Source organism: Balearica regulorum, chromosome 4 (assembly GCF_011004875.1).
Source record: "Balearica regulorum gibbericeps isolate bBalReg1 chromosome 4, bBalReg1.pri, whole genome shotgun sequence".
Taxonomy (NCBI): Eukaryota; Metazoa; Chordata; class Aves; order Gruiformes; family Gruidae; genus Balearica; species Balearica regulorum.
This window is the reverse complement of record NC_046187.1, coordinates 5,029,999-5,050,906: the sequence shown is the minus strand read 5'-3', so window position 1 is coordinate 5,050,906 and position 20,908 is coordinate 5,029,999. Positions and strand designations below refer to the sequence as shown.

Here is a 20,908-nt window from a genome sequence, read left to right as displayed (position 1 = left end):
TCAGACAGGATTCAATAGAAAACTTGCTGGTTCTTGCATTTTTGCCTAACACTTTATCTGCTTATGAAACACCAAGTATGACGAGGTAAGATCTCAGAGTATAACAGAACTCAAAGTAAAAACAAAGGGACTCTAAAATGCATTTAAAATCTCTTCATATTTATCCAGTTAAGTTATTGTGATGTCGTGATCGTTGATGAGCCAGTACAGTGAGAAACTGAGGTTTGTTAGCCACAACGCAAGGATTCGGGTAGCCGTTCTGCAGTGTCACACACACAACCACACAGCTGCCTCAGCTCCGAGCACGACAGGCCATCTCTCAGGGTGACAGAGCAGTTCAGATCCTGTTCCAGTTCATTTCTGGGCCACTTTGCTGTGCCTGCTTAGTCAAGCTTGTCTCCATTGGACCCCATCAGCAAGGAGAAAAATTGTCAGAGTTGTTCACTGATTCATGTAGACACTTGTCTAGCTACCAGTAAATGTTAGGCCTCAAAAGCTCAGGTTCAAACAATAACATCAGATGCAAAGCATGTATACCTCTGCACCCCCTCATTAGACAACCCACGCTTCTGCAGCTGCAGATCTTGTTTGGTAGGATGCACAATATTTTGTCATAGAAGTTGAAACAATGTCACAGCTATTCAGTCCAACAGTGCATATATTTTATAGTCATCCAGCTCAGGAAGAACAGAAGTATTATCCACGCTCCTAGTACTACATTCATTATCAACAGCACATTTGCTTCTTAGTTAATGCTTCCTCACACGCTAGCTCCAGCTTTAATTTTTGCTACAGCCAACATGCACAGCAGACAGAGTTTGGCTGGAGGACAAGGGCTACTCTCCAAGCAAAGACAGTCCTCGGCTGCACAGGCTGGCCACGAGCTTGCACTGCGGCAAAGCCTGTGCTCCCTTATCCCTCACACGCTGCCTGGCTCTGCCGCTTAGGGCCCTTTTACCCCGCTGTTTGCAACACGTGGCTCTGTGCAGCCACTGAATGCTGAAAGTATCTAGAGGGTTCAACACTGGAAGTATTTCTAGGCCTAATCTCTCAGCAGCAGAGACCACGGTGGCCTCACCTGTATGCACAGGAAGCTGCAGCTGGGTCACTAGATTTGCTCCACTCTGGTGAATTTGCCAGTGGCTACGTTACTCTGTCCAAAATGCCAATGCTCTCAGAGATGCAATTTAGATTTCAGGTTTACCTTTACACCCATGGCCTGCACGCAAAACAAGAAATTTGTTCCATAAAACCTAGCTGCCTATAGATTTGTCTCCCAAATTGCTGTTCCCACAGTGCAACAGAACGGTTTGGGTTGGAAGGGACCTTAAAGCCCAGCCAGTCCCAACCCCCCTGCCATGGGCAGGGACACCCTCCACTAGCCCAGGTTGCCCAAAGCCCCATCCAACCTGGCCTTGAACACTTCCAGGGAGGGGGCATCCACAATTTCTCTGGGCAACCTGTTCCAATGCCTCACCAACCTCATTGTAACAAATTCCTTCCTTATATCCAGTCTAAATCTACCCTCTTTCAGTTTAATTGCTGGACTGACAAAGGCAAACAGGGACATTAAAAATCCCCAATTTCTTTAGGAAATGAAAGTGGTGTATACATCAAACAGTCTGTGAATATGACCTTCCGAAAAATCTTCAGTCTTACTTTTTTCTTCAGCGTCAGTATTCTCTGGACCTCAATGCCTGAGCCTGGATAAACTAAGACTCACCTGTCCCCAAAAGCCCTGAAGCCTGCGCTTCCTGCTCAACAGAATTTTAAATAAACAAGATGTCAAAGTTTTGTCTACATCATTATATAGATGACCACAGCTCAATAGTGGATGGTATTTATCTCTTTTTCCAGAGCACGCAAAATTCAAAGCATTTAAGTTTTTACAGTATTTTTCCAGCATTTAGAAAGTGATCACTGAGTAACAGTGGCTACAATTACAACGTAAATCTGTTACGTGATCACACGAAAACTCAAGTCCACAGACCAAGCTATTTAGGTAGCTTGGAAGAAATATTTGACATTAGAAGCTAGGCCTAAAATGTTGGTACCAAAGAGAAACACTTTGGGGTTTGTTTGCTTCTTGGTTTATACTTCTTTCCCCCCTAGTAAGACTAAAGCTTCTAGACAAGCCCAATATTAGTGTTAATGCTTAGTTTTACATATCAGAGAACAAAGTGTAAATAAATGAACACTCAGACCCTCTAATTTATATAAAAACCACAATAGAGCTGATTGCTCTCCCTGTTTAGTAAAGCGCTACCACATCGTGGGCATGTTAAATAAGCTCACTACTCCACAGGCTGGGCAACACCCTGATGACACAATCCGTTCCCAAATGTTTCGTAGTTTCTTTTTTTCCCCTAATAGAGCCAAAAAGATTCCCGAGCTTCTCTTAATACTGCATCTGATTAAAAATATCTGTCTACCTTTGTCCCTATGTTTGGGGCATACCAAAAGCTCTTTTTCTCTCTACACTCCACCTTTATTGACAGGAAAAAAAAAAAAAAGAAAAAAAAATCTTTGCCCAAAACGATTTTCACTTTTCCTTCCTGCCTGAAAGCTCCATGTCAGAAACAGCTGGGAATTCAGCCTTCAGCTTGCTCACCACCTAAGGGTCACAAATATTTATTTTCCCTTCTCTTTATGAGCAGTTCTAAAGTTGCTGAATGAAATCCCCCTGCTACATGAGCATCAAAGAAACAACAGAAAAATAGAAAGCAAGCAAGACAAGCTTGCATAAAATAACAGATACAACTATTTTCCCAAACCATATTTTTTATGATTATACGTAGTCAACACAGAAAAGACATTATAAGAACTTACTTGAAGTTAATAAAAATTTGGACAGTTTCATTGACTCCTGTGTAGTACCTAGTCTAAGACTTCAGTGAAACACGGGGGGATGATTTTGTTAGAAGTGTTAATACACACCTTTCCTGGTTTTGCATGAATGTTTGCATTTGTAAAAGACATGATTACAGAAACTAGATAAATACCCAGCTGGCCAAATTCTACACTTGCAGACTCAAACCGACACACAGGAATCCAGACTGAGCTCTGCATTTGATTATATTGTAACAGATTCAGAATACATCTTAGTACAAATTCCCTGCCAATATTATATTCTGTCCAGTAGCATATTTCATATCCTTTTGCCAAATCTAATTTTTAGAGACTTACATAATCTTTTTACTTCCTTTTGAATATTAGCCCCTATTCTGCCACACTTATTGGCTATTCAGCCTACACTTAAGTATGTCTGTGCCTTACATTAAATATTTTTATCCATCCTCTCTGTTTATACCCTGCAGACATCTGCAGCCTATTGCTTTCTGCTTTGGTCATCATTACTTACTGAATTCTTTAGCCTTTATTTTTTCATTTTTTTGCTCAGACATTTCCTGGCTATTCTGGTGTCTCTAAGCACTCTCCAAATATTTCTAGTTAAGTGGTGCAGAACTGAGCACAATATTCTAGACACCTCCTCAGTCAGTAAGATGAAGTACTTTCCTGATGTAGAATGATATTTTTCATAGTCGGCTTAAATTTCAAACCAGCTTACATTACAAATTCAGGTATATTCTGGTATTCATCTTGTTTTTAGCATATTTTCAGGATTATAATTTTGAACGTTTCTATTACCTTTAACAAAGGCAGTGAGAAAAGACAAGGGATAAGAGAAATGTTTCACACCACAAAAAAACCACTTCTGAGATAAATGCAAAATTATTTTCCAGCCTCCTTTCCAGTTCCATTAGAGTTCTATCAAAGGCAACTCTGAGTTATCTTTAGTCCAAGTTCACTTTAAAATGAGAGCAGAGACACTTGGGTTATTCCCAGGAGTGCTAACACTGAAAGGGCAAGTGAATGGGAGCTTGGTATAGAGCTGCATGGATTACCAGCTCCACAAAAACGTAACCGGTGTTCCCAGACCCAACCTGTTACCTCTGCACAGCATGGCAGGGCCTCTGTCATGTGCGTTTACTGACTGGGGTTGGAATGAATCCGTGGAGCTTTACTTTGTAGAGTCACTGACTTTTTATTTGTCCTCTCCACTATTTGTATTTTTTTCAAATGTATTGTAGTATAATTTTTGCCATATAAAATGGTATTTAATTTATCATTTCTTCCAGATTTGAAACACATTTTAAGGACCAATACTAATTCATCTCCGGGACTGTAAAGTATCAGGAGGACTCTCCTGAAGAGTAAATATTTTTTAAAATTGGTCATAAGGTTTTTATACTCTGTCAAACATAATTTTTAAATAGGGAGTAACACTTCTACCTTGTAGAAGTGTTGAAGTTTGCACAGAAAAAGAAACTGGAATTTGAAATAGACAGGGCACTGTTATTCCATGAGAGATTAGATATACACTGGCAACCAACTGCTTTTCTTTTACTTTGTTTTGTAAGCATAATCACCAAGAATCAGGCATGTAGTTGCATTAACTTCTTCCAGACTGAACAGGTAAGAAGAAAGAACACTTTCTGTGCAGCTGTATTGTAAAAGAAACAAACGAATTAGTCCCACTTCCATCCTCATTTTTCTCTTTTTGCCAGACTGTGCCTTCTTGATGCGACTGAAGATCAGGAAGGAAGTAGGCCCATTTTTGGTATCACATTTTACAGTTAATCGCTTTGATTTATTTCTAGATCTTTCTGCAGTGTGTTTTTATTTGTTGGTTGTGAAAAGTTGATTCAATTGCATTAGCAGTAGGAATTAGATGGCTAACTTGTCATCTAAAAAGTCCAGAGTAAGTCTTGCAGCAGCCCCTGCGAGACGGTGATGAATCTGTACAGCTCTGTGGTAAGTTATAGTTGCATTATTATTTGTATTATCAAAATGCTTTTTGAACAAAAGACCCTCTGACTAAGAGAACTTGCAATCTAAGGAAAGAGAAGGACTGACAGGATAGCTGAGGGATACCCCACCAGGAGGCAATCCTGGTCTTCATGGGGGACTTCATCTACCCCAATCTCTGTTGGAGGGACAACACAGCAGGGCTAAGCACATTGAACAATGGCACAAAGGTACTATGGGTAATGGATTGGGAATGTAAAATATTTTATCAGAACAAAAGTTCTTCATAGTGAATTCATCATGTCATTTAAAGAGGTGACTAGAAAGATTTTTTGAATCTCCCACAGGAAAGATTTACAGCTCAGTGCAACTGAATCGATGTGAGTATATCTGGTGGTTCTGCAACTGAAACATTTGATGACACATCTATCATTGCTTTACTGATAACCTTCTACAAGATCCCATAGATAAAGAAGCAATTAACTTACAGAATTAGACTTTCTCCTATGACAGGAACCATCCTGTGCCTTGGCAGTTCAGAGTTTCTGGCACCTTTTAGCCATTCTGCCTTAATACAAAATATATCTAAGCCTCTCTTCTGAGGCAAATTATTTAGGTCATTCCTATATAAGAGGAATTGAAAAGACATGTCAATGTATTTTTTTAAATTTATATCCAAGTGGTATGCTTTACCATGGGAAGTTCTGATTTCTTTTCACCCAGTGTAGCACATGTGGGTTTTAAACAACTGTAGTAATTTAAACTGTGCTGACTAATGTGGATGAATTTGTAATATAGTGAATAAACAATTAGCTCTTAAAGGAGAAATCTGTTATTAAACAAAACTAGATTGTATTAAACGAAAGATTAGGCCACCAATGCACTAAGGAAATAACAAAAAAGTGACAGCACTGGTTTTGGAACATGGAAGAAGATTGGTCTGACCAAATGCAAATGTTTATATTTGATCTCAGTCACTCTAGAAGCATTTTATGAACAAAAGAAAAATACCTACTTTTAAGGTGCAATTCAGTTAACCAATGCCTGCCTAAAGATGAACTATTTTTCTATGTTGTCTACTACCAAAAGTTAGAGGACTAGTTCCAAAACAGATGTCTATATTATAAACCTCAAAATCCCGGCAAGATGACAGTCTGTGCAAGTGATGGAGACTAAAATGCTATGAATTTATTCTTTCTGGGTAAATCCTCTCCATTATCAGAATGCTGTTTGGCACAGTTGATACACAAGGAGGATAGCTTGTCCTCTTCAATTCTTCAATGACTCTAATGCTGGAAGACTGCAGATTCAAGCTTGTTCTGCCCATTTCGATGCACATACACTAACAGATGCCTTGCTTGAGTGCTCACACAATAGAATGAGAAAAAAAAGATGCGCCATCCCCATCCCAATAGCGGATATGGTTAATATGAAGCTTTTTCCTTGGCAATTAAAAAAGAATAATTACAAGTGTAGAAAAAGATTAGGCTTACGTGAAGGAAGTGAAGAGATCCCCATCTTGACTTCAATTCAAAATGTCTCTTTTGAAAAGCAGACAAAGCACAGTCAAGAGGAGATCACACAGTTAATTATTTGGGAAAAAAAAATTTCACAGTCTTCTAACTTTTCATTTCAAAAATGTGGTCAACTCTCAAGGAAATACAGAAAGTGTAGGTATTAGTGAAATGAAAGAAAAGGTAGAACAATGTACTGCCTAGAGCACCAGCACTGCACACACTGTCAATAGGGGGGGAAAAATCATATTTTGTTTTCCCCCCATTATCAGCTGCTTTTCCCTTGGAAAAATCACAACGCTATACAGTCATAAAAATTTCATAAAGAGTAACTGTAACAAAAAAAAGATTAAATTAGCAGACCGTCAGCCAGGACAATCATGGTCTATTAAGATAAACTTACTCCATGGATATCTAGATAGATTTTCTCTGTATGTCCATTTAAATGAATTATTTGCACTGCACTGGCTCTTAGTCTTCTAAAAGACACAAGGAAAATAAAATATAACATTGTCACAGTGTAATGGTCCCTCCTGCCTGACAGACATCAGGAGAGAAAAACAGTTACTGAAAAATGAATGTTGAGATGACATTACCAAGCTTATTTTCAAAGTAGGAGGCAATTAGACTAAGAAAGTGTTCTCTTCCATTATCTCTATTATACCGGAGGAAGAAAAAGTAAATAAATATGAAGATGGATGGTTATTGTTGATGCACAGTGACAGGTATTCAGTATGTTACATTGAAGAACTATGTTCTATCAGTCCAGATTTTATACAATGACAGGCAAATCTGTAACAATCAGATCGTCTAAAAATCTGAAGTACAGTTTCAAGTTGTTTGGATTTTTTTTTTTCTCTTTTTTTTTTTTTTTTTACTTGAAGAAGTTGTGGAGAAGCTAGAATAAACTTCATCTGTGGTTTAATGAAACAAATCATTTATTAGTTTTACAGGACTTAGGTTGATAAATTATGTCAAAAGATTTTCAGAAGGACTCTTTGCACTTGTGTCCCTGACACTATAGATACTCAAGCTGAAGTACCACCACTTTACCTCATCTTTAGAGGTGCAGAAGACACTAATTTTAGAGGGTTCGCTTTTGATTTAACCTCTTCTGAGGCAAATATATAATACTGATAAAAAATTACCACTTAACCTTATGATAGCGATTTTCGAAAGTGGTCATCTCCAACTAACAAATTTTAAAGAAGAGGGCAGTTTAGCCTAACATTCAAATATTAACTATTCTAGCCACCTTGCAAATCTCATTTAGGTATCTGAAGAAGAAATTCCCTTGACAATCTGATCTTACATGCAATCAGGAACTCCCTCCTTGGAGACAGTCAAAAAGCGTCTGGGCAGTTGGACCAGTTGACCTCCAGAGTTGCCTTCCAAACTCATTCTGTGAATCGCAATATAACAACTACCATGTACTTCTTCAATCCTACAAGGTATCTTTCGTCATGATGGTCCTCTGTTTTTACTCTTACAAAGAACGGACAGTACAGACATAGTTTTCAACTTGCTCACCTAATGTGTGCCAGAACTTTAGCGGCTTAATGAATCGGTCCTTCTAAAGTGAATTTAGGTTCTCTATACACTCAAAGAGAAGCCTTTTTCTCAGAAGACCCAAGACAAATGGTGCCTTCTTGACTTAGGCAGTGAATCATTAATGAGTGATTATTTTTGCTATCAGTTCTGCATTAACCCTCCAGCTTCTGAACTCTCTTCTATACAGAGGAACGGGCAGAACAAATCCCAGAGGTTCTCTGGATGTTGGGAGCTTTCTGAAGTGTTTCAGGTTACTTTGCATTAACAGAGCACATGTAGAAACATTCACCTTTCAGCAAACTCACAGGCCTACCAGATGTGAGTATATCCAGAAAATATTAAATAGGAGACATGTCAAACAAAATTAAAACACAAAAAAGCATTACACCCAATTCTATATTGCTAGTATTTAAAATGTAAGCTTAGTAGAAATAAGCTACTCTTGAGTACTGAAATTATACAAAGTCTACATTTAGCAACCTATTTCCACACTTGCAGCGCACAATTCTGTTACAGTCAATGCAGCAGAATTCAGTAAAACACTCCTGTTTAATGGGATGTCATTTATCCACAAATATACATTAGAATAACGGATTTTCAACTACCACAAATTGATTTTATTTCATTCCTTCCACATGTCATTGTGCCACAGAGGATAGCTCCTTTGATATTAATAGTAATGAAGATGCATTGCATCTGACAGCCCTAACAACATGTTTAATAGAACATTTTAACTTTAAGTAGATGAAGAATCAGATGGGAACACTTTTTCAGATTCCACTGTTTCAGAACACAGCTCTGTATAAATGAAATTATCCTACTTAAAAGTTATTTCCACTTTGATATTATTTCTATTTAATTTGACATTTTTATTTGGGGAAGATAACATTCTGACATACCGCAAATTATTTTCCCAAAACAATACACCTTATCCTTTTGTATCTGCTTTAATCGAATTTGTTTCAATAGCCTCCTGTTTCTGGTAAGTAATTCTGGTAATTAATCATTCTAACTTATCCTAAAATGACAATTCTAAGGTGTCGCTCACAAAGAGAAACAATACAAAACATACTGTTTCAAACTGCTGCTGCACACCACAGTGAGAGATTTATTCAGGCTTTACTTTACATATTGCGTTACTGGAAACTGCTGCTTCTGCAGAACAACAGGACTTTTGCCAGTGATGTGGGTCAGACTTTATTTCTTTCCTGCAATTTGAGTTTGCACTTAGGAGGTTCTCAAAGCATGTTCACCCGCTTAACTCATGCTATCATGTTCTACACAGAAACTCCATTTATTGAGTTTCACCTTTATTCCAGCTCTCTCCCAATTTCTTTGCATCAGGAAAACACCTACTTATCTAGGAGGTATATCTTATTTATAATTGCATGTGCAGAGGATGTTTTGGAAAAGAGCGTATGCTGCAATTTTAAAGCAAATTGAAGCTCAACTACAGGATCAAACCTTTTGTTTAAGGAAGCAATATATGCAAGGTTACTGTAGCTTAACAAATATATTAACACTGAAAAAACCCAAAAACCTAGTTAAAAGTCAAACAAAAATGACCATCAACTGCATGCAGTGCTGCTGTTGCCTTTCCTTTTCCCAGTTCCTCTTTCCATTACAAAAGTCTCCCTTATTTTTAGCACAAACAGGGCAACAATCAGCATCTTACAGATTTTTAGCTTCTAGACCAAGTACCAGTTTTACAAGGTGATCTCTAACTACCCCCCTTATAACAACGCTCTTCACAAAAAAAGCAAGACATACAGCAAGAAATAACGTTAAGATGCTACTCCTACTGACCCATAACTACCACCTCACTTAAACAGCACCATAGAGAGTGAAAAATGACCTTCAGGAATGTACAACTTAAAATGTTAAAATGGAAACTGTCAAGTCATTTAGTGACAGAACAAGCTTTCAAGACCAATATTAACACAAATCTTTCTTGCAAGCAAGAGCCGTAAAACAGAGATAAGAAAGGTGAAATGCTGCAACCAACTCCTGACATCTGAAACCTATTTCAAACAGTTTATTCTTCAAAATTTACGCTGACATTTACTGTTGCTCATCACATTTACCTCCTGCTTGTAAGACCAGCAATGTGCACATTACATATGAATAGCACCTGGGTCCAGCCCTTAAGTCCTGTGCTGTTTTCAAACGCCACTGAAGCATGTGCTTAGATAGAAGCTATCATCAGACTAGAGAGTTAAACACTCTCCAATTATCTTTAAAATTGTGCATGTTGGGTGGGGTGCAGTATATGTGAGAACACTATCACTCTTACCCCCTTTTCTTTATCAGTTACTTAGCAATTAGTGGTCTTTCCTTTTGGGAGACTATTTTCGTCCTCTTATCTTCTTTTCTAGAACAGGTACAAGCGACACTGCACAGACTCTCCTCCAGCCTGGAGGTTGAAGGAACTGCTACACCTGGAATCAGCGACTACTCAAAGCTTCTCTCTCAACGCCCAAACAGTTTGCATTGCTACTTACTGATCTGCATCCTCTGTGAGTTCCAACTATTAATAACTGTTCACTTTAAGATTAAAAAAAGGCACTTTGCTGTAATGACCATTAGTCTGTGCACATACTTTACCTGTACATCGTTGGTGTTCATTCTTGTTCCCTCCTTCCCAACGAAGATGTCATCTATGTCAACCAGAATGTACCTATCCAAGGACAGTCTGAGCTTTTTTCCAGACAGGAAAGAGATGGCATCTATGAAAATCAGCTTGTGCAGCCAAAAATTCAAGTTATTGCCGAAAAGGACCCGTTGAATCCCATCGTGGAGCCCCAAGTCATGAATTACTGTGGCATGGAGAGCACTTTTAGCAGCAGGTGGTGAAAGGTTTTCTGGTGCCTTTACTTTTGCAAATATCACTGGTTGATAAGCTGTATGATTAATCTGGAAAACCGCCCAGTCATTTCCAAGCAGGGGACCTTTCTCAAGCTTAGAAGATTTAGTCACATGGAGCAATGGGGAATGAGGGTTAATGCAACAGTCCTTAATGCCCAGATTGCTGTGGACATAGAAAGGAAAGCCCTTCAACTGAAAGCTCTGCAAGTTGTTCTCATTGCCTTTGTGAAATCCAATAACACCTACACCATATTCTATACAGTACTTATCTAGAAGGCCTCTGTTCCAAGAGTCCATATTCACATACTTTAGAATATTTTCATATACTATGAGAGCATATTTGCCCTTATTTTTGTCTATAAGCACTGGGAGGTCACCCTTCCCAGGCGCAATCTCAATGTGAAACTGAAATCTGCTAGATTCTAAAATGGTTATTATATCTTGGCCTAAGGTTGAGTACTGACTTTCCACAAATACCAGCACTACAAGATCTGTCCTCAGAGGATCAATAGGCTTCATGGTCTTCATCTCCATCAGCTTGTATGGCAACAGTTGAAGATCACCACATTCCACTTCTGAAGAGATTTCAGAAAGTTCATTTTCCTGTTTGTAGCCATTATACAAGTAGTATGCAGAAATAACTATGCTCACCATACAAAAAGTGGCCAGCAAAATAACTGTTCTTTGAAAGTGTCTGTGAAGTTTCATGATAAAACTCATGTTGTTTACTTGCCTTAGATTGTTCTTGACAGCAGCATTAAAAACAAACACAGATTCTCAACAACTTGTTCCAGTCCTCTGAAATGTTTATGTCACCATTGCAGCACATGCATCTATCTTCCACAAAGCTTTACAGAAGGTATAGTCTAGAAGAAAAGAAAATCGGAGATTTAATTGAGGCATCGCACTTGTGAAGTATCATCACGCTTAAACTAATGGTGAGTAAAGAAATCACTGCCAAACAGAGGTTTCAGAATGAACAGCTCAAAACTTGGATAGTTTCTTGTTGAAATTTTGAATGAGTAGTGTTATTTCTTCCTGCTCCCACTATTTGTCACGTGCATTTGAATGTCTCTAAATCTCAAAGGCTCCATACTCCAGAGGATCAAGTAAAAGAGGGTACAACACAGGAGACACTGAAAAGCAAGATACAGCAGCAAAGAACTAACTGTTTTTCTGAATTTTTTTTACCCAAAGATAAAAGTTAACTCCAAATAGACAACTGCTGACAACCTAACCATTGAAGAAAATTTATAACCTTCCTCCTTCCACCCCCAAGAAGCTGGAGGAACATCAGTCTACATGATCACACAAATTCTGCTTTATATTAATTTATGAAGAACCAAGTTGTTCTTAACAAAACATGCACATTTTAACTGTTGTATACATACTTACTGATACACTCTATATTACACATATTATAGGAGTACTTTTAAAACAAAGCTACTTTTTCCTATAATGTTAGAAGTAAACAAATAGCATTTTACTGGACTGTGTACTGTTCTGCAAGTTGTTGGAAGCACTTTGTATTTCTTTGCATTAAAAAAAAGCATAAAATAATCCAGATCTTAAATTTGAGAAGAGAGGTAAGAAATCAAAAGCTAACTTAAGAGGCAGATCACCTAAGGATATATTTATGCTTTAACTTGTACCTAAGGAAAGCAGTCATTTTTCAAGCCAACAGTACAATTGCTGTCAAAAGTTTCTAGTAAAACAACTGAATGATGTGACAAGCATAAAATAATTAAGTACCATAAGTTATAAAGGAAGGCTAACAGCAGATTTTGAAAAATACTAAGGGTATGAAGATCTAGAACATGCTGCTGTAACTTCACAACGCAGTAGACATCCATTGCCATTTGTAAATAGGACAAGGATAAGCTATGTGCGCAATGTTAACGTGGTCATTTCCTGAGTGCTTAATCCTTCCATGTTCAGTTTTTTTAAAAAAATAAAATAGGGCTTAAAAAATGAATACCAAGGAAGTCCAGAAGTATAACCAATATCAAACATGAACTTTCCTGTACAGATTGTCAGAGAGAATTATGATTTTCTTGAGAACATATGATAACAAGTGGTATCTACTCAAGCTCTATCCCACGTTTTGTACTTTATAAGGTTTACTGGGTTTTTGTTAGAAATTTTGCTTCTTAGAATAGCTGACAACCTTCAGCACTGAATCAGGGAGCAGATGATAATAGAATATAGTCAGCTTCTGATCCAAAAGAAATTGAAGTGTATAAAATAATTACATATTATAAAGGGGAAAAAAGGATGAATTGTAAAAAAAAAAAAATAAAAAAAAAATCACTAACCAAACAACATGTCACATACTTGGGCCACTTAACTACTTTACAAGAGCTCCTCATCCCACATTGTAAAGAAGGCAGCCTTTCACTCCAGGTTTACAAAAAAGTTAAAAATTATGATGTACTTAACAGCACCTATGTACCTTCCACAAGTTAAATTAAATCCCAAAGATTGATCCTCCCAGTGTCAGGTACATGATGAGCACAAAGTAAAAATAAATTAGTAGGAAAATGAGATAAGGGGGGGGGGGGAGAAGAAACTACACAGCATCCTACTTATCAAAACAGCAAAATTAAGCACCAAGAGTAAGTGTACATGAGCTGTCTCATTCATAATTAAGATTCCCCTTAAACCTGCACCTCACCAGATAAGTCTGCTTTCTGGATATATTCTATTCTCTTCACCTTCTACTCACAGATACCAGTATATTAACCCTTTCTGTTCAGGGTGGACTTACACCCAGCCTTGAACCTTACCTGCAGCTGCACAAGCACTTGCACATAGCTTTTAGACAGGAGACTTGCCTTTCACCCAGGGAAACAGGCTCATTAATCAGTGTTAAACAAAAATAATGTAACCCTAGTTTCTAGAGGCATGTACCTGAAAAGAAGTTAAAGAACACAAAGACCGAACGACAACCTGAAAGTACCTTTAGAAGAACTCAAAGAACATTTTTAAGTATCAAGATGTCCGATCCCTGTCACACTAGCTTCAAGAATATCAGTTTAGGTAACAGAAAAAGAGATATTTAATATGGTAAGAAGTCAGGTGACAAAGAAGGAGCTCCATGCTGAATGAGTAAAACCAGAGAGATGTTTCCAGACAGATGATTTTTCATTACATACACAAAGGATTCTCTTAATTTTGCATTTCCAATTCAGCTGCCTGAATGCCAAGCAACTCATAATTTTAGTGGCTGAAATTAATACCTTCTGCATTCTTTACAAAAGCTGTACATACACCTACTTATCTTCCATAACCACAGAGACCTGACCAGTTTACCTCATAAACAGCTCAGGCCTGGTTTACACAAGAGATACGAGTCTGCAAAGCGGCACTCTTGCTGACAAAAGTACAATGAAATCACTTCTTTGAATGACACAAAGACAACCACCACACCACCAACCAGCACAATGCTTGTTTACTTCCTTTAGCCCTAAGCTCCTCTAACACGGCCCAAAATACCCCTATTCTTATGACAGAAACCACCAAAGACCTATTGAGAGGAAGATCCCAGCAGCATGATTTAGAAGTTTCTTTATTTACCAGCCTATGCTTCTGACAATCACTTGAACCTGAGAATCCTGCCTGGAGCAGGAAAAATTTAGTGACCTAAGCTCATGGCAAGAAAGGGCTGATTAGACAGAGTTGTTTGAATGAGATATTACAGAAAGATTGCAACCCAAGGGCTGCTGCAGCAGGAGCACTTGCAACATCTGCAGCAAGGATGCAGTCCCTAATGCCATTCCATGGAGCAGAAAATGTGCAGCCAGTCCAGAAATCTGTATTTTCTTCAAGAAAACCTCTGCCATTTTATCCTTAGCTACTAATTGCAGGTACCTCCTGGAGCTACAGAGTGCAGCTGTAAGGAAGAGTGGATGGAAATGCCAAGACAGATGCGAGGTTTGACTCTGAGGAATGAGGAATTCTCTGAGACCCAGCAGGACACAGCCAGACTTGGCATCCTCACCACTGAGGACAGGAAGGAAGGGGAGTGGAATAGAATAAGGCACAATTTTTAAATGCACGCTTTCTTGAATCAGCTTGATGCTTACATAGTTTTCACTTATTTAAGGACTGTTTTGCATAGCAAGAGTTCAAAAGAACGCAGAAAGAAAAAATAAAAACCACAAAGAGAACATGCATTTAATAATATCAAAATAGTTTCAAAGCCTTGACAAGGTACAGTTGCTTTCCTAGAACAACAGCATTTTACTCTGAGCAACAGTATTTGCTAGATATTCCACTGGTATCTTACGGCACCATGCTAAAATAAGTCATCGTGCACTGAACTTGACAGTGGTATAAAGAACCCTGGGGTCCATCACCCACAACACACTGTGGGACCCATCAAGACCACTATAGTGACCTTCATCACAACTTTAGACATGGCTTCAGGGAAAACAGTCTTTGTCTGCTATCACTTCCAACAGTAAAACCAGACAAGGGGCATAATTCAGAACGTATCAACAGCGGGTAAGCCGTTAGAAGTAGCATTTCAGAACAGTGCAGTACTTAAGGAGTCTTAATTTCATGACAAAAGAATACAATATTTTACAAAAGAATAAAGTAGTCATGGATAGCTTCAACTGCAATACAAAAAATAAAAATCCAGGTATGAGAAAAAGCCTTAAAGAAAAAAAAATTAATCAAAGAGTCTAGAAACTCTTCACAAGAGTTCAAGCTTGTTAGTATTGTTTCAGTGAAAAACCATGAAAAAGACCCACCGCCAACACAAGCAGTCTTAGCTCATTGATTTCAATGGAGTCATGGGGAGTTCACTGAAAGGAGGGCATGGTCCCACCTATATCTCAGAGCACTTGGAAACAGGTGTCAGACATCATACAAATCCAATGTTCCTCAAAAGTGATGCTGAAATAAGTTTTACCTATGAAATAATTGATATGTTTTCCACCATCTGAAGTAATAAAAGCTGCCTCATTGTTCTTTATCTAGGACCTTATTATTTCACAATAATCTGGATCTGATCTCCTACAGAATTTAGCATTTTCATGCCACTATCTGAAAATTCAGACGAGAACGTTTTACCTGTGTTGTTCCAAGTATGAGGTATCAAAATGCCTCCTTAATGTGAAAATTAGCATCTTTGAATATTTAGAATTTTGTTTTTAACTTGTGGACTCACTATGGAGAAGATCTTACTAAGAGAAAGCTGAGTCATGGAAATACATTTTGCATTTTATTTGAATACAGCAAGGCTCAATATCATTCTCATCTACTGTAGAAGTGGTTTCTGCAGCCTAGGACTAGTTCACATGAAAATCTTGTAGGTACAGGAAATAAGTATCACCTTATTAATTGGAATATTTACAATTCTAAGCAGTACTGCTGAGTAGTCACAGTTACAGGTATCTGCAGAGCTGCATGAAACATATGCATTAGAACAGAGATCTTCAACTGTGGCTTGGTTTGGAGTTTGTTTTGGTTGATTGGTTGGTTGGTTTTTAATTCACTAACAAGGTAGTACTGAGGAAAGAACAAATACTGTGATGAACTCAAAAGATCCGAATTGCACCGTAAGGAGTCTGGTGAGTTCCTACTGTTTGCAGCTTTCTTTAGTTTGTTGGTTCATTGCTAAGCATAAAGGACCAAATTCGTGGCTTCTATAAATCATTTCAGCACAATAACCCTAATGGTAATACTCACATGAGACAACACTGGCTGGGGACTTAGCCTACTCATGAGATGCAGTAAGTGAACATAAAACCCATGAAATCTTAAGTCTTGATTTTTGTGTTCTCTGGCAGTGAAATTTATATAACAAATACCAAAGCAGCTTCCCCAGAAGTCTTTGCATTCAGCCTGGAACCCAGTCCCTGGGCTCAGACTCATGGGCGGCCGCTGACAGTCTCTGCTCTGCGAGTGTCATGGAAACCCTGCAAACATTGTGCCCTCGTTGGTGTATTTTTTGCAGTAAGATTTTCATGGTGCAGCTCCTTTCCACAGACTTTGTACGATAGGCTTTTCTGCGCAGCAGTAACATACTATTTTCCGGGCTCAGTAGTTGAAAAGAAATATGGTTCTGACCATTCCATTTCATAACTAGTATTTATATTTTCTGGAACTAAAAAAAAAAATAAAAAAAAAATTAAAAAAATCCCTCAAATGGTATCAATTTCAGGTTCACATCATCATAAAGTAATGAATAGATGCTCAAAATAGGAAACCAGGTACCACATACAGACAGACACATAAAACTGCATACAATTTAAAAAAAAAACTATGACAATTGTATCACGAATAACAATAAGATTCTTAAAACTACAAGAAATGTTTTTCTTTAATTCAGTTGTGTTAAAAACTATCAAGATTAAAACAACGGGCTGAGCTAAAATATCCACAAGCAAATGAAAAATTGCTCTCAAATCACATTTTTCAAAGCCCAATAAAAAAAAAATCTGGTTTAGTCTTACCTCAGGCCTGTGTGGCCTGTGCAAGGGCAACTGTTTACCGTAACCCTTGATTAGAAACAATAGAGTTGTGTCATACTTATATGCAGACAAAACAAAAATAGATAAAACAAAGTATCATTAAAGAGTAACAAAAATTCTTTTAATCAAGGACTGCCAAAAAATGGAGCAAGTTCAGGATTGATTAGTCATGGACATTATTCAGCTATATTACATTGGACTTGTTACATGTACCTGGACATATTTTTAAATCTCTTTCTCCTCCTCTAATAATCCCCATCATTATTTTCTGGTTCTGTTCTTTACCAAACTGGATGCTACCACAGTGCTAGCAATATGCTCCTGATATATTAAATGAAGAATGGACAAAACCCAGACATATTGTTCTGCATATTAATATGGCTATTTAAATCTACACTGATTAGAATGCTATTTAATTGCTTTCAACAAAGGAAGTATTCTGAAGTCCTTACATTAGTGTTGCTAAAATGGAAATCTTTGGATATACAAATACATGATAGGAAGCAGCAAAGTGCTTTTGAAAACAGCCAAACCTGTGATGGACAGTAGTGCTCAGCTTTTTAAGTCAATTATGAAAATATGAAACTGGTCTCCAAATACTGAGTACCCCTACAGACATTATTCTACTGACTGAAGTATTCAGAATGAGATCTTACAACTGCATATTAAGAAGACATTTTCAACTTGAAAAGATGGTGATGTGAGACATGAACTGTCAAGGGAAGTCATCAAGACCCTTTAATATCACACAACAAACCCTGTAATGTGTGAATATTGAAGGGCTTACATTCTCTCATATATGTTTAAAAAAAAAAAAAAGAATGGCTTAGAACAAAAATTCTGGTAGATAGAAAAGCTTTCTCAAGTCCTTGGGGCAAGCAGTTTTCAGTTTCTATTGTACGTATGTTATCCTTAGCTCCATGCTGTATTGCTACACGCATTACTAGAGAACCTCACAGGATAGGAATTCATGCAGCAGAATTGTCATTAAAAGATAAAGATTAAACATAAGTTATTTCAAAATACTTTAAAAGAAGACTTGGAAGTTGGGTTTAGTCTTCAAATTACTACTTTACCTTCATACAATACTTTCTACCAAAAGATCTTAAAACACATTACATTTCATACAGTTTTTCTGCGATAAGCCTTATTATTTTTCAGCATTTGCAGAAACATCACTAAAGACGAAAGAATTTGCCCAAGGTCTTTAAGACAAACGCACGGCATGTTCTCTTGTCTATGTTTGTACCACTACTTCCCCCTCTCTTTTCTCCCATAACCGCCAAGCACAAGCCAAGTGTAAAGAGTTAATAAGGCAGAGTTCATCACCATTCCTCCCGAGAGACCCGAGTGGTGATGCTGATGGTGATTTCTTCCACTTTCCATTTTATTAAAAGGAAAAAAAAGAACACCACACTAAAACCTGAAGTAATTATCTAGCACGTCAAGTAGTGAATTAAATAACACAAAAGTTTCCTGCCATTTCCCAAAGGTTCCATGTGACAGTTGAAACGAGCAGTAATACACACCTATTTCTGCATGGGATTTTGGGAATCTAAGTAGCTACGAACACCTGAAATTATTAATAATTAACGCACTACGCTGACTAATTTTGTTCCCCAACACAGCAAATCAACCAATGTCCGCAAACACTAGAGGGCAACAGTGCCGCACAGAAAAAGTCCAGGAGGACAGGAGAAAGGGAAAAAAAAACCCCAATCAGCCGAAGGGCTGCTGTGGGTACCACACCAGGCAGGCAGATGCTAAGTGAGCTGGTAAAGAAGGAAAACAAACCAAAACCCAAAGAAACACCACCAAACAAAGCAAAAACCGCTCCCCCGCGCAGCAGGACGCTCGGGACGCGTCTGTGTGCTGGTGGACGGAGCACCGGGCAGCCGCCCCGTCCGGCCGCGCTCCCGGGCCGAGCCGGCCGGGCGGTGCCCGCGACGGAGCAGGGGCCTCCGGGGCGGCTCGGACACACAACTTTGCGAGGGGAAACGGGGGACACCGCGGGGCGGACGGGGGCAGACGAGCGCGCACCTCCCGCCCGCGGAGTTGGGAGACTTCGCCTAACCGGGTCCGGAGGCACCGCGCGGAGGAGCCGCCCGCCCGCCCCGCCCGTTACCTCCAGGCGCGCTCCGCCGACATGCCGCTGCCCCGGGGCCCGCCTGAGGGCGAGCTCCCGCCGCCCGGCCGCCGCAGCTCCCGCTCTCGTCCACCGGCGGCGGAGCGCAGGGAGCTGTAGAGGCTGCTGCGGGGAGCGGCGGCTGCACCCAGCGGGCGCGGGGAGCGCGGCGAGGCACCGCCCCAGCCGCGGCCGGCCCGCCCGCCCGCGGGGAGGTGCGGCGGGGCTGCCCGCCCGGGGGTGCGAGCGCCACTCGCCTCCCCTCGGCTCGCCCGCCCGGAGGAGGGGCGCCGCGCCGCCTCTCCCGCACTCACCGGCGAGGGGCGGGCGGGGGCTCCGCCGCGCCGCCTCCCCGCCATTGGCCGGCAGCGGCGCTGCCGCTCGCTGGTCGCCGCCTCCTCCTCGGGAGGCTCGGCCGGGCTGGGCCGGGGGCGGCGGGGAGGCGGGGCGGGGGCCGAGCCCGCGGGCTCCTCCTGCCCTCAGCGAGCCGTGGTGGCCGCCCCCGCAGGGACACGGCACCTGCGGCGCCTCCTTCACGGGGGACCGACCCAAAGCAACTCTGCGCGACCTCCACCAAACCGCAAACTCCCTCTGTTGTGGTTTTTTTTACCCCCTATTTTAAATAAAGTATGATTTTTTTTTTTCTTCTCAAAAAAAAAATAATTTAAAAAAAATGCAGCAAGCCCCTCCTACACCAGTGCTGAGGGGAAGTTTAACTCAAAACCTCTTCTCAAACCTATCGCTGTTCACGCAGGTTTAGGATCTGACCCATTTCTGAATCATTTTAAGTGTAGCGCAGAATGGTGGAAATTCCATAAGGTCAATTACATTTTCTCAAGAGAATTTGGGGTTAAAATCTTGAAAGAATGCCAAGTAATGTGTTTGCAGCCTCGCTGCTTTTCTTTATTGAATTTTCTAACCCCATCTTAAACAGAGTTAGTCCCACTGTATTTTTCACTGATACCGTGCATCCTTCACTCTGGAGATGGGGCTATTCCATTACTGTGGGTTAGGGAGTTACGATTCCCTGCCTGAACTGCATTAGCTGACTTCTAGCCTTCACAAATGGGGAATAAAATTAATAAATTTTACAAGTGCCCTCTTGATCTAACTAATTTACTTCACAATTGCATGGTGATTGTTAGCTCACCTAATGGCTGATAATTCAATATACCAGATTAACTCCATCACTGGCAGTTGCCTGTCCAAACCTTTCTTTCTATGACTCTCTTAAGACAGAAAAAGGAAAAAAGCCAAAGTCATCTGAATGTTCCTTCTCCAAACATCAGCAGAATTTACAGTTCTTCAGTCAGGAACATTGTTATTTACTGCTTTCTCCTCTTTTTCTCCCTTTTATTTTCATGACACACAGAAGGAATACCCCAAATTTTAATGTCTTCTAAACGAAAAAGCAGTGCAAGGTCCCAGGCCCCATGAGCTAAACTTCCAATATGACAGAAGGCTTGGTGACATGGGGGCTTACTCTGTGTGAGGTTATTAATCCACGGAATAGAGAGTCCATCTGAAATCCTCTTGTCCTCTTAATATTCTACAGAAAGGCA

General features: G+C 39.7%; 1 protein-coding gene across 2 annotated transcripts in view; it reads right to left on the bottom strand.

Annotated features, from left to right (window-relative positions):
* Positions 1-19,616, bottom strand: part of LOC104639378 (bifunctional heparan sulfate N-deacetylase/N-sulfotransferase 3) — a 68,955-nt gene extending 49,339 nt beyond the window's left edge. For both annotated transcript variants that reach the window (XM_075751027.1, XM_075751026.1), the window contains exons 1-2: positions 19,347-19,616; positions 10,479-11,605 (exon numbers count right to left, since the gene is read on the bottom strand). In XM_075751027.1, coding sequence (XP_075607142.1) covers positions 10,479-11,459 — 981 coding nt within the window. In that variant the 5' untranslated portion in view covers positions 11,460-11,605; positions 19,347-19,616. The remainder of the gene's footprint in view (positions 1-10,478; positions 11,606-19,346) is intronic.
* Between the last annotated feature and the right edge of the window lie 1,292 nt (positions 19,617-20,908).